This window comes from Zingiber officinale, chromosome 4B, assembly GCF_018446385.1.
Source record: "Zingiber officinale cultivar Zhangliang chromosome 4B, Zo_v1.1, whole genome shotgun sequence".
Taxonomy (NCBI): Eukaryota; Viridiplantae; Streptophyta; class Magnoliopsida; order Zingiberales; family Zingiberaceae; genus Zingiber; species Zingiber officinale.
Window position 1 is genome coordinate 113,367,804 of NC_055993.1, and position 13,441 is coordinate 113,381,244.

Here is a 13,441-nt window from a genome sequence, read left to right on the forward strand (position 1 = left end):
CTTGGACTTTTCTCCTTGTGTCAAGTATCCGGTCAATCCTTTGACCTACTTGGACTTTCAATCACTAAGTGTTCGGTCAATCTTAACCCACCTAGATTTCCACTGTCTGGCTTCACTCACCAGGACTTTCTCACTGTCTAACTTCAGTCACTAGGGGTTTTCACCTGGTTTCACTCACCAGGATTTTCCTTCTGCTTAACTTCACTCACTAGGGCTTTCACCTGACTTCACTTATCAGGATTTTCCTTCTGCCTAACTTCACTTACTAGGACTTTTCATTTGGTTTTACTCATCAAGATTTTCCTCCTGCTTAGCTTCACTCACTAGGTCTTTTACCCGACTTCACTTACCAGGATTTTCCGGTCAATACTGACTTACTTGGATTTTCATCTTTTGCCAACTTTCCCGTTAGACTCGCACTTGCCTAACCTCTAGTTAGGATTTCCCAATCAAATATCCGGTCAACCTTGACCTACTTGACTCTTCTTCATATTAAACTGATCAATCTTGTTCAATCTCTCCAAATAGACGATTGCTCCTGCAATCTCCATACATTGTCAAACATCAAAACTCAAATATCAAGACTCAAGTTTGAGCTAACTCAAGCTTAGTCAAACTGGTCAACCTTGACCTAGGGAAATTGTACCAATACTAACTGTTGCCAACAGACTGACATTAACACACAAGCTCTAAATTTCGACAATCCAGTGTTGGTAAATTTTAATTAAAGTAATTTACATTGTTATTATCCAAAAGGTAGTGTAGGTTGCTACATTGTTTTTTATTTTTGTACTCGATTCATTCGTCCGACAATTTCAAAAGAGTTTTTTAATGGATTGGTCATCAATATGGTCTGAGAGTTCGTGGTCATGGAATAAGAGGCGACGAAATCTTCAAATCAAATAAATCACTCGTGTTTATTTTTTTTATTCATTCTTACTTTTAATTATGTTGCACACTTTGTTTTCAAAAGTCAGAAAAGATTTTTTTTTAAATCACATGATTAGAGATGACAATGGGACGTGGGCGAGGATGAGTTTAACATCCCCATCCTCATTCCCGAATTCCATCCTCACCCCCATCCCTACTTTTTTAGGTTCGGGGAATCCCAGAACCCGAACAAACAGGATTTAATCCCCATCCCCACCCCCATTCCCAAAATTAATTTTATACTATTATTATTTTACTATTAGTATTAATGATAATATTAATATTAATATTAATATCAATATTATTATTTTTAATATTAATATTATTATCAATATTATTTAATAGCACTATTATTAATATATTTTTTAAAAAAATAATAGTATAATATTATTAATATTAATATTATTATTATTTTCAAAATAAGGATAATATCCCCATATTCACCTCGAACTCGCCCCCATCCCCGAATAAATCAAAAATTTCCGTCCTCATTTCAAATTTTCCCCATAGGATCCTGAATCCGTGGAAAAAATAACCATCCCTACACATGATTATACGCCTTCATCCTATATAATATTTATCTTCACAGATAAAATATATAAATTATATTCATTAATAAAATTCTTATAATAAAAAAATATAAACAAACAAAATAAATAAACTTAAAATTCTAAAAGTTTTCCTTAATCAAGTAAGCTTTAATTAAGAACTCAGTATAAATCAATTCAAGCCAAACTTAAACCAAACTTAATCTCACGAAAAAAAATCAAATCAAACTTGAATAACCATTTTAGCAACACGGTTCATTTTAGACTTGACTTTATCAAACAAACTTAAACACTATAAAGTTTGGCTCGGCTCCTTTACAACCCTAAGATTATGAAATAGAAACAGCATACCTATCAAGTAAAAGAGGCAACGACAAAAAAAAGATGAATTTACATGGGAATTGATCATCTAAAAGCATATCAAGCAGAAAAAAAAAGTGGGGGGAAAAGAAGGATAGTAACCATGTCAATGTTTTCTGAGTTTTATTATTTTAACAAACATCTCACTCTTTGATACAAACTGGAAGTTGCATCGATCCCCTGGTTTTAAATTGTTTGCCTTGCTGAATTGCTCCCACCCATTTCTGAAATAGTTCTCTTTAAGACCGGGGCAAAACTCGATAACCCATGACCTCCCTTCTGAGTCTTTCAGTGTAATCTTTTGTTTGGCCGTGAGATCATGGTACGCGCAAAAGCCTCTTGGAACACACTGCATTGTGTTAAAGAGATCAAAATATTTCTCATTCAATCAATGTAACTTTCTAGGGAACTTACCATTTTCCTATAGTTGAGATTGTATGGCTTGATTGTCTTATGGAATTCAGATGGTTGTTTGCTCTTTTTGGATGATGGATGTTGAGAAATTTCTGATAGCATCCCTTGTTTTACTTCTTCAATAGTGTCATTCTCAGTGGCATCTTCTTTCTTGTCATGTTCTACGCATTGCAACAACTAGTTTAGTAACTATGAGATTCTTGGGACGAATTGAATTAAGAATTTACTTACTCTTTGGAACGTTGTCAGTGTTCTGGTCTGGGTATCTAATGGGGTAATAATTATACTCCTTGAGGCAACCATTCAAATCAAAGACCTTGATGGTAAAGACCATGTTGCCTTCATAGCGGAACACCAAGAACAAGCCCACTATGAAGTCGTGGGCTTGAGTGAATGCCTTCCAACCAGTTGTGAAGTATAAGTTGCTGCCATTACACTTGAGATCAACGTGCCAGAATTTGCCCATGGGGCTTAGAATTGTGGCTGTCCGACAGTGATCCAAGTTTGCAAGGTGCTTGGTGAATTCACAAGGGATTAACTGCAAGATAACAATTCATCTCATGTCAAAACATTGGTATTAACTGAAGATCTTTTTTTTTTCATCGGCTATTGATTAATTCATCTACATAATGTGATCATTATACAAAAACAAAGTGATTGACCCTAGTAATAACCAAACATAAAACATAAAAGCGTCTTCTAGCACCAAATCATCAAGCCTTGATAGACCCTTTATACAATGCAAAGCTCGAATCAAAACATAGGATCTTGTAGCACTCAATATAATCTAAAACTAAATCTAAATCTGACGGGAACGAGTTCAAATGATTACTGCCTGTGCATTGAGAAAAGGCTCATTTCTACCTCTTTGATTTAAGAAGCTTGTACGCGTATGCCATCTCATATAGGAAACAAAGATAACTACCCATGTGATTAAGAGCATGTATATGGCATTCGAACTTTGGAATCATGCTCTAAGGTTTCATGTTTTGCATTGAGAAGGATGCAAAGAGAATGTACTTGGAAGAATAAAAAAGGATCCAAATGCCCCATCATAGAGACAATTGGTTAAAATTTACAAGGTTGTAATGGAAAATTAAATTTTTAAAGTTATAGAATGTTCAGGGGGATTTGAGAGTAGATTAAGTTTTCACGGGATGGCTTAAGGAGACTTAGACATAGCTTCAGAATATGGATTTGATTAAACAGATAGCTCAAGAGGTGCCATTTAGGGGTTTTCAAAATTTAATATTTCAAAGTTAATTTTGGAAAAATCCAAGATAACTTAAAAGGATAGATAAGAATTCAACTTTAACGAGGGATATGTGCCAAGCTACTCTCAACTAGACAACTTAACGAGGGATTCAAGATAGAGCATAAGTATGGCACAATAACATAAAGAAGCTTGGCCAATATGCACCCAGTAATTAAATAATCAAAGGGGTCATGCTTGCAAAGATATTTGGCCAGAGGACTCATAGGGGTTTGAGGTACATGCTTTGTTTGGAATGTAAAAGTTCCAAATAGAATTTAGGGCTTCAGCCTCAGCTGAATAACTTAAAAGGGGATTCATACAAAGTTTAGTTATGATCGAGAAACTTAGGCTGAGTTTAAAAAGTTTTTTGCAAAGTACTTTTGAGGGAGAAAAACTTTTGGAGTTATATAAGATGTTTGATAAAACAAATTTTCTGATGATCTGACAGGGGCGGGAGAGTGCATTCCAAACATGCTAACATATAAGAATATCTTTAACAAATAATGACACTGTAAAAATTATATGATATACAGAAAATAATAGATTTTACCAGCAAATTAATATGTTTAATAAATCAAAGTAACCATTTTAAAATAGTAACAAAAACTAATGACTAAGATGTCTATATTTTCAGAGAGTAAAACATATAAGATATTGCATCATAGTGCATATTAATGAAATGGAAATTGTTATATACTTATATATATATATATATATAATACACACACACATCGTGTAAATATATAGTTAATTTTAATTTAATTAAATGTATATTATTATAAGAATTTATAATATTATCATTATTTTGTTTGAAGAAAAAAGCTTTCTCACTTCCACCAAGATCACGAAATTACTTCCAAAGCAATTTTGAGATATACTTACTGAAGTACTTTCAAAATGTCCTTCTCAATTGGGAAAGTAGTACCACGTCCAACTTTAAAGGGAGTTCACAACTAGTTTCTCCAAAGATCTTCTTTTGAAAAGTATTTATGGCAAGAGTTAACAGGATCATATAGTTACCTGGAAGGGTCTAAAGGTTCCAAGTAGTGTTTTTGATTTGAACTAATTGAAGGGGGGATAAGATTGGAGAATTAGGGCAAAATTTGGACTTACAAGCCTGGAACTGAATTTTGGTGCGGAATGGTAAGCTTTGTAAACTCTAGGATTTGAATCAGATTAGTTAACACACGTAAATCTAGATAGCATCTAACCTAGAGCAAATATGATCCAGACTTAGAAAGAAGCAACATAAGCAAGAGGACAAACAACTTTTTTTTTAAAAAGAATCTTTTCTTCTTCGCAATAAAAATTGCAGATATAGAGGAGAGTACCAATTTGTCAGAGAAGCCGGGCAGAAGAACTTTGAAGAACTGCGGCCTGGCTGCGTTCATCCTTGCCTTTCTCTCCAGAGGCAAGATTTCTCCAAAACGACGGATCCAGGAGAAGAGCAGAAACCCTCCCTTTCTTGGAGAAGGCCGTAGGGTTCCTTCCCAATGCAAAAGAATCCAAGGAAAAAGTGATCAATACAGGAATTTGAACCGCCGGCGTGCAGCTGCTAAAGTTGTGTTAATGGAGGAAAAAAAACAAAAACTGAACGGTAAAATATCAAAATACGCCGCCCTTTTCTCCAATTACCAAAAAGTGCTCCTAATTTATTTGATTTTATTTTATTACCAAAAATATTAAAATATAATTATTTTATTTAAAATTTCAATTTAGCAAATTTCATAAAATTGGGAAAATTTTGAATTAAATATGGTGGCGACAAAGTTACTATAATCATTATATTAACACCAATAAGTAGTAATATTTTCATGATTACCCTTAAGGCATTTTTCATATTAATTAATTATGGCGTATTAATGTTTACAGGTCTTTTGTAATGGTTGATATTGGTGTTCGAACATATTATAAATGAATAATGCTTTGTTAATTTTTTGCAGTAGTATATATTTTTTTAAAAAAATATAATTGACAAATAGAAATATAATTAGATCTATAAAGTACATTTTTATGGTTTAAGAAACCCTTTTTATAAATATATTGATGTAAATTTAATATTATTAATATTTTTTTAATCTAGATATCCCGTGATGTAAATTTAATATTTTAATTATTTATTGGCTAATATTAATGCTCTATTAATTAATTAATTAGTTAATTGATTACTAAAAATGGTATTCTTCTTCAGTGTAATGTAATAAAAAATATAGCAGGAGAAAGAGTTGCCAGTCGATGCCACGATGATGCTCGCCTCCAGTTCTTCCTTCGCCGCCCGTGACCTATCCTCCTTTTCCCCTTCCCATCAGCTCATCTTCGTTTCCTCACCGATCCAGAGCCTTCTCTCCACCCGTCCTCTCCTTCGGCTCTGTCCCGAGGCGAAGAGGAGAATCCCGTCGATCGCCGCCTTCTGTGCTCCGATCCGGGGACCGGAACCATCGAAGGGGATGGCGGTGGTGGAAGAGGTGGACCGGTTTGTCGAGGTGGCCAACAAGGTCGCCGATTCAGCCGGTGAGGTGCTCCGAAAGTACTTCCGCCGGAGCTTCGTGATCATCGACAAGGATGATCTCAGTATGCATCCCTCGCCCCTAAGATCATCATATTTTTTTTTGTTATAAATTTTCTTTATTTTGTACCGCCTTCTGTATTCGTAGGCCCAGTGACGATTGCGGATAGGGAGGCTGAGGATTCCATGGTTTCGATCATATTGGAGACCTTTCCTCGGCATGCTATGTAAGGAAGTCACCTTTTTTAGCTTTGTTTTTCTTTCTGTTCTGCTAGCTAGTAACAAAAGAGGGATATTGATCTGGGAGACGATTGGTACAGTTTCGGGGAGGAGAATGGTTGGAGATGCAAGGAGGAGTCTGCTGACTATGTCTGGGTTCTGGACCCAATTGATGGCACTAAGAGCTTCATTACGGGTGAACTGCTTAATCGGTTTGCTGGTTAATTATTTCTTCAAAGGTGTATCAGAACTTGGGAGTGCCTCTGCTGATCGCTTTGTCTTTACTATGGTTTGCAGGGAAGCCTTTGTTTGGTACTCTCATTGCCCTTCTGCACAAAGGGAAACCTGTATGACTCATACTACATTATGAGCTATTTATTTTCTTTTACCTAGTATGTTTCCCTTTACAATGTATCAATGAATATGTTCTGTTATAATGAATTTACATGTTTCTATGTTTTCAGTATGGTTAGCAAGATTAACAATTATTAAGTCCCCAATCTTTTGCCACTTTTGATCCTCGCTCACAATTGGACAATCTTCATTCCAACACAGTACAAGGATTGAAGATAAATGGCAAGAGTTAAAATTCCTTTTAATAGGATAAACAAGTAATGTGGATACTCTGAATTCAACCAAGTTTGTCTGGCTCAATAGACAGTACACTTATGTTACAGTTTTGTATCCATCATACTAATTTATTTTCTGATGAACTACACTAAATATAATTAGATGTGCCTAGGGTTTTTATGCTGTTTTAAACTTATATTTTATGTATTCTTTTGAGTTTTTACTAGGTTAATGAATGTTAAGCTTGTATGTGGTGTATATAAAAAAATTCATTGCAAGTTTTGAACAATTAGGTTACATGGTTGATTTTAAGTTAGGTTGCATCACTTGGATTTGTGTTTATAGGAAAAAAGACAATGATCTCCTTGGATTACACTTTTTTCTCAGGCGAAGTGACATTGACGTTACTATGTATGATCCTTAATAAGACTAGAAGCAGCGTATAATATAACTTTATTGATTCTTTAGGAGCATTACTCAATTTTGTCATTAAATGTTTGAGCCAGATGAGCTCATATAGATATTGCTCATGGTCAACTTTTGCAGTCAATCCAGCCACATTGGTTTTACTTTTTGCTCTTCCAAAATATTAATATCATGTGAATCTCCCATATGTGGGAGTGCTTGCCTAATCTGTGTTCGAATATCCCGAATTTAGTTGATGATCATGATTATGGTATACGAGGCCTATTCATGGGTATTCCTAAGATATTTAAGATTTCTTAGAGTTGCTTCCCAATGATCATGTACTTTTAGCATCAAGGAATTTATTGTTTGAGATGCCAAATCTAGTAAAGTAAGATAGTTCGGCTTTCCAACTAAATTCTTGTGCTTAACCAACTATATTTGACTTTTAGAATTATTATATGTATTAACTTATGGATATGAAGCATTCTGATTTATCATGGTGTTTAAAATGTTCATACCAATAAGTTAATACATATGAGTAAGCCAAAATATCAGAATGCATTAGGAGACGTTTTCTATATGTTTTCCTAATTGGCAACATCCAAATTTTAGACTTTGAAAATTAGACAAATTGGAACCATTTTCTTATAGGCTAGGACGGCCCAGGTGAATATGGATTTGGAGTTGAGAAGATTCAACTATTAGATAATGCAAACTGATATAATCCTCAATATTCATGTCTTCTATCAATTACTTTCCCTGTGCTTAAATCCTGAATGGGCAGTAAAGTTTTTGAACAATTTAGTATTTAATGAATTTGCTACAAAGAATAAATTGAAAGGAAATTTGGGCATATAGAAGAATACATTAGAAAGGGGTAAAGATGAAGTAGGAGTGACTATGCCAACATCCTTAACCGATGAGCGCAGCCAATCTGCCAGAATAGCATGGATAGGATGGCATGGTGGTGTACGACCAGACAAAAGAGAGATGTTATCAGACGTGCCCAGAGACCCCCTGAATCTATAATCTAAGTTGTTTGATCCAGTAGTCTATGTTATGAAAGAAGTAGAATCATTAAACAATGATGACACAAACTGAAGTAATGTACTTTGGTAGGTCTGCCACTTAAGAAATTTTTAGTACTTCTCAACTGATATACCAATGATATAAGGTCTACTCCCAAGAAAACCATATGGTTGATGAGTTGAGTCATCTCTTTGGTGATCCGTTGAACACTTGGCGAAGATAGTGTATATGGAGTCTTCTGGTTGATGGAAGAAGATTTTGCAAACACAGATTTAGAATCTGCATAAACTTCTCAATAATAGAAGATTTGCTTGGTGGAATCTGCTATTTGCTGAAAGAAACAGGAACACGTTTGGAAAACACAGGAGAATAGAAGAGCAATTCTGATATGCTTATCTACTGCAGATCTTTTATCACCTTGCAAGAAACAAACTCATATATAATGTTGTATCTAAATGTTCTTTTACAAAATAATCCACAATCTTTCTTTTATTATTGTTTAATGTTTCACTAATGAACCTATCAAAACTAGTTTCATTAATAAATACATCAAGAATTGTATATTCTGATATATTGCAATTATGATTGTGTAACCAAAGTTTTTCTTTCACATAAGTTTTCTCTCTACTGTTTTAGATTATTGGCATTATCGATCAACCAATTTTAAGAGAAAGATGGGTTGGAGTTGCTGGGAGAAGAACAACAATGAATGGAGAGGCAACTTCAACACGTGCATGCAGCAAACTATCCCAAGCTTACTTGTATAAGTCTCTTTGCATAATGATATTTGAGAAATAACAATTTTACATTCAACTAAGATATAGAACTGCTTGTAAAGCTTTGGTATTATAAGGGATAATACTGTGTCACTATATTGTTTCTTCTTACAGGTACACAACAAGTCCTCATCTCTTTAGTGGGGATGCAGAAAAAGCATTTTGGCGTGTAAGAGATAAGGTCAGATAGTCGTTCTCTAGTACACTCGATGAGATAGAATACATGTGACAGACACTTTTATGTATCTCATACCAGGTAAAAGTTCCACTATATGGATGTGATTGTTATGCTTATGCTCTACTGGCTTCTGGATTTGTCGATCTTGTTATAGAGTCCGGGCTTAAGGTGAGACTTCTGTTCTCAACAATTCTCTTTGGTATTCAATCGTGTAGGGTAGCCACTTCATTTGAAAATTTTCATTCACAACCCTGTACTTACAAGCCTGACATTTTATTCTTTCAAGAGTTTAATTGTCATATACAATTTCAATCAATTAAACAAGTTATTTTATGGTTGGGGTTAATGGAATTTACCTTTACAAGTTTGTGCAGACATGAGTGCAACACACCATCCCCTGTCAATGTGTGAATAAGTCACTGTGATATCTCGGGTCATTTTTTTGTACTTGTATTCTTGCGGGTTTGATCAAAGTGGATTGCTAGTCCGCAAACCATAAGTTTTGCCTTTCCCTTTCTTTCGAACAGTGAAAATTTTCCATGTAAATTGATAAAATTGAAGGTTTCTGAACTAGCAAAGAATCAAGTGCTTTTGTTAAACATACTTCAAGTGATATGAATGTCACGCATACTCCAATATTTCTCTTGTAAAAGAATGTTGAAAAATATTGTAATACAAACTATTATTATGAACAATACATCTCCAGTGTTTTCTGCTCATTTATTTTCTCAATGCTCAGCCCTATGACGTCCTCTCATTGGTACCTGTAATAGAAGGCGCTGGAGGATCAATAACTGATTGGAAAGGGCTTGACGTTCAATGGGATGCCGTTCTCAATTCACATCCAGCAAGTATGACTTATTTATTTTCCGCAGTTTAATTTAATCTCATGGCATAAAGTGCATATTTTGTTCTCTGTGGAAGTTAACTCCTTTGATTTGATGCAATTGTTGTTACCATTCCATCGATACTCTGTCCATGCAATTTGAAGTGCTTTACTGTATCCCACTACCAGTCTTTTGGAAACTCAATTATCCACTTGTCAGACTGAACTTCTCATAGTCTAATGGCTTACGAACATTAACCTTGGTATGGAGCAGGATTGTGGCCTTAGTTGCAAATTTTACAGCTTTATGATTTTTGTACCTTGTAAGCTAAGCCCTAAGCAGCATGGTGGTGCATACCTTATTTCAGGTTTTAATGTCATCGCGGCAGGGGACTCCAATATCCACAAGCAAGCTTTGGATGAACTACAGTGGAAGTAAACTCGACAGGTAGATGCTGTTACTTTAAAATGGTTGATTAGCATCTGAAAGAGTGAAGGATGACATGATTTAGCCAATGTTTGGTCACAGTTCCTAGTTCCTTGCAGATGATAGTCTGTTGGGAATCATTCCCCAATTGTTAAGGTGAACAATGGTAGTAAATAACTTAAAAGTTAGTGATGGTTGCGTAGTCTGGAAAAACATGTTCAGTTCAATTTATGCTTTTCTTCAGCCATTAGTTCCTAGGGTGTATTTATTTTTTTAAAACATGTAAACTCACACAGCAGCCACTGGTGCCAAATCTAATTTTACTTTCAAGTTTTTGTCTCACAACAATGAGCTGTAATCAAATGGTCTTTTTAAGTGGGAGAGATTTTATTTTCCAGGGAATTGTTCTTTTGGAGATTCTATCTCTATTTTTCTACGGCAATCTATCGCTCCTGATTCTATCTCTATTTTTCTAAGATAATCTATCGCTCAAGGACCAACTTATCAGGGTTATAAGATTTATGATTCTTGTCTGTTGAGTATCTGACCATGACTATTTTATTCTAGACAACTAAGATACCCAATGTCCTTTATATTTCATTATTTTTTATGAATTAAATCTCCCTAGTCGATTTGGAAAAAAAACATTGGTGCCTTATGACTTATTTAGTCAACTGATTGTAGAAAGATCAGTGAATTAAACTTAATAAAATCTTTGATAAGATTAAAATCTATTCAATAATACAAATCAAGTTGAGAACAAAATTAATAGGATTAAGAATAAATAATTAATTAATGATGCAGATTTTTAATTAATTATTTCATCAATTAATTTATTTACTATTTACTATTATAATTATTTATTTTACTTTATCTGATTAGTTAATAATATAAAATTCAATATAGTTTAATTATTTGTAAAAATTAAATTATATATACAATACTTGCATAGTTTGCATTTAAATAAATGATAATTAATCGAAAGACATTTAAAATATTGGAATTTTCAAAATGCCCACCTAACTTTTAGATTTTCTAAAGGGTGTATTTGTTTACTATTTTATCCTTTTACCAATTATATTTAAATTGTAACAAAAATTGATTATGTTTATCTAATCGTCTCTCATATTTTAAATTATATGAAATGAGGTAAATTATGAGGGTGAACTTATAACCAAGTGGTTAGGGGATGGGAGAATTTTTTTTCTAAGATATGTGTTTGTCGGAAATTGATCCCTGCCCTATTGTATGTAGTATTGTATTTTAAAAAGTGATAATCCCAGTTAGCCTCATTGACTATCTTTAGGGGTGATCGGTCTGGCCCCATGAAAGTTTTCCATCGGTTACTAGGGTAAATCAAGAAGTGCACGCGGCAACTGGCCAGCCCAGAAATCTAACATTCTTTGGTTACATCTCTCATTTAGAGGAAAAATTCCTGTAAATACACCGTAGCTGGAGTTCGAACTATGAATACTGGTGACAATCTGGATGTCCTATCGTAACGTCATAGTATTGTATTTAAAGAACAATACCATTATGATGTTTGATTTCAAATAATAGTATCATTATGCTATTGAATTTAAAAATCAGCATCATTTTGGTATTGCATAAACTTTAAAATCAACAATATAGTGGTATTGTATTTTGAAAACCAACACTATAGTTGTGTTGATTTTTAAAATACAATACCATAATGATGTTGGCATTTGAAATATATTACAGAGGTGTTGTTCTTAAATACTACTCCACGGTGATTGATGGGAGCAAATGAAAAAGAAATGCACTATTTAGAAAAATCTAAAAACATAAGTGTAGAGCTATAAATGAATTGAATGTTCATACATAAATTTGATGTTCAACTTGGTAAAAATTTATTTACGTTTGTTCAATATACACAAGATCAATTAAATGAACAAATTTGAATAACTTGTTTAACTGAATGAACAAACTTGAATACATATGTGTTAATATAAATAATGTTCGTAAACAATATTTGTGAACAATGTTCTTGAATAATATTCATGAATACATTTATGAACTATGTTTGTCAACTATATTCATCAATAAAACTCTTATCAACTTCCTAAATAAATAAAAAACTTTCAAAATGAACGAATAAATTTTTATTATCAAGTTCAATAATTAGTTAAACAAGTTTAAAATATAAAAATTTTAAATAATTAAATAAGTTTGAATTGAGAGCGCAATAACATCTAAACGAACTAAGCTCAAATTAAATTTATAAAAAAAAAATCAAACCAAGTTTAAATAATTATTTTAATGGCATAATTCATTTTACACTTGGTTTAATTTGGATCGATTATCTTATGAAATAAGTTTGAACCTAATAAACCTGGACTCGGCTTAACTTATTTATAACCCTACTTAAGTGTACCAATTTTGCAACTTCATCAATTGTTGTTAAATAGAAGTATGATAATATAAATTATTTAATTGATAATTAATTAAATTTTAGAAATTTTAATTTACAAAACTAATTATTTGTCTTAAATTGCAACATTTTTTTTTGTTTTTGAAAAGACAGGGTTACGTATTTATATCTTACACGTTGATTCGGCTGTATAAAAATTGTTAGCCGAGTAAATTTAGGAAGCGTGTCCCGGGGATACCATACCACCAGTGATTCGAGCACCGTAGTCACCAAATCCTTATTAAAAAATTTATCCATCGGTTTGCCATTGCACCTAGCTCGGGAGCTCACTGTGCAACACATTTCTAAAGGTAAGATATTGACCCTGAATGTCTTACCCGATCGGTCCACAATTATTTATAGTGAGATGAATTAATAAATCGAACATGCCACCATGAGAGTTCACCGTCCGATACGTGAATCTATCTATACACACTCAAGATACACCCGCATTCAATGTCGACTGCTCCATGTCATGAAACCATTAAGTAGAATACGAAAAGGATTGTTTTGCACAAATTATCAAATCACATGTTTCGAAATATTCAAATCATGTACGAAGTT

The 13,441-nt window shown here is 33.5% G+C and overlaps 2 protein-coding genes across 2 annotated transcripts; one reads left to right on the top strand and one right to left on the bottom strand.

Annotated features, from left to right (window-relative positions):
• Nucleotides 1-1,677: 1,677 nt before the first annotated feature.
• LOC121976094 (putative B3 domain-containing protein Os04g0347400) lies at nt 1,678-5,073 on the bottom strand. The gene is made up of 4 exons (XM_042528099.1): nt 4,839-5,073; nt 2,484-2,790; nt 2,253-2,413; nt 1,678-2,187 (listed from the first exon to the last, which is right to left on the bottom strand). The coding sequence occupies exons 1-4, from the start codon at nt 4,896-4,898 to the stop codon at nt 1,945-1,947; spliced, it is 771 nt and encodes a 256-aa protein (XP_042384033.1). The 5' UTR covers nt 4,899-5,073; the 3' UTR covers nt 1,678-1,944.
• Nucleotides 5,074-5,703: 630 nt separating this feature from the next.
• LOC121976096 (bifunctional phosphatase IMPL2, chloroplastic-like) lies at nt 5,704-10,794 on the top strand. The gene is made up of 9 exons (XM_042528100.1): nt 5,704-6,078; nt 6,162-6,240; nt 6,334-6,428; nt 6,530-6,579; nt 8,876-9,000; nt 9,130-9,196; nt 9,272-9,361; nt 9,933-10,044; nt 10,388-10,794. The coding sequence occupies exons 1-9, from the start codon at nt 5,751-5,753 to the stop codon at nt 10,456-10,458; spliced, it is 1,017 nt and encodes a 338-aa protein (XP_042384034.1). The 5' UTR covers nt 5,704-5,750; the 3' UTR covers nt 10,459-10,794.
• The last annotated feature ends 2,647 nt before the right edge of the window (nt 10,795-13,441 follow it).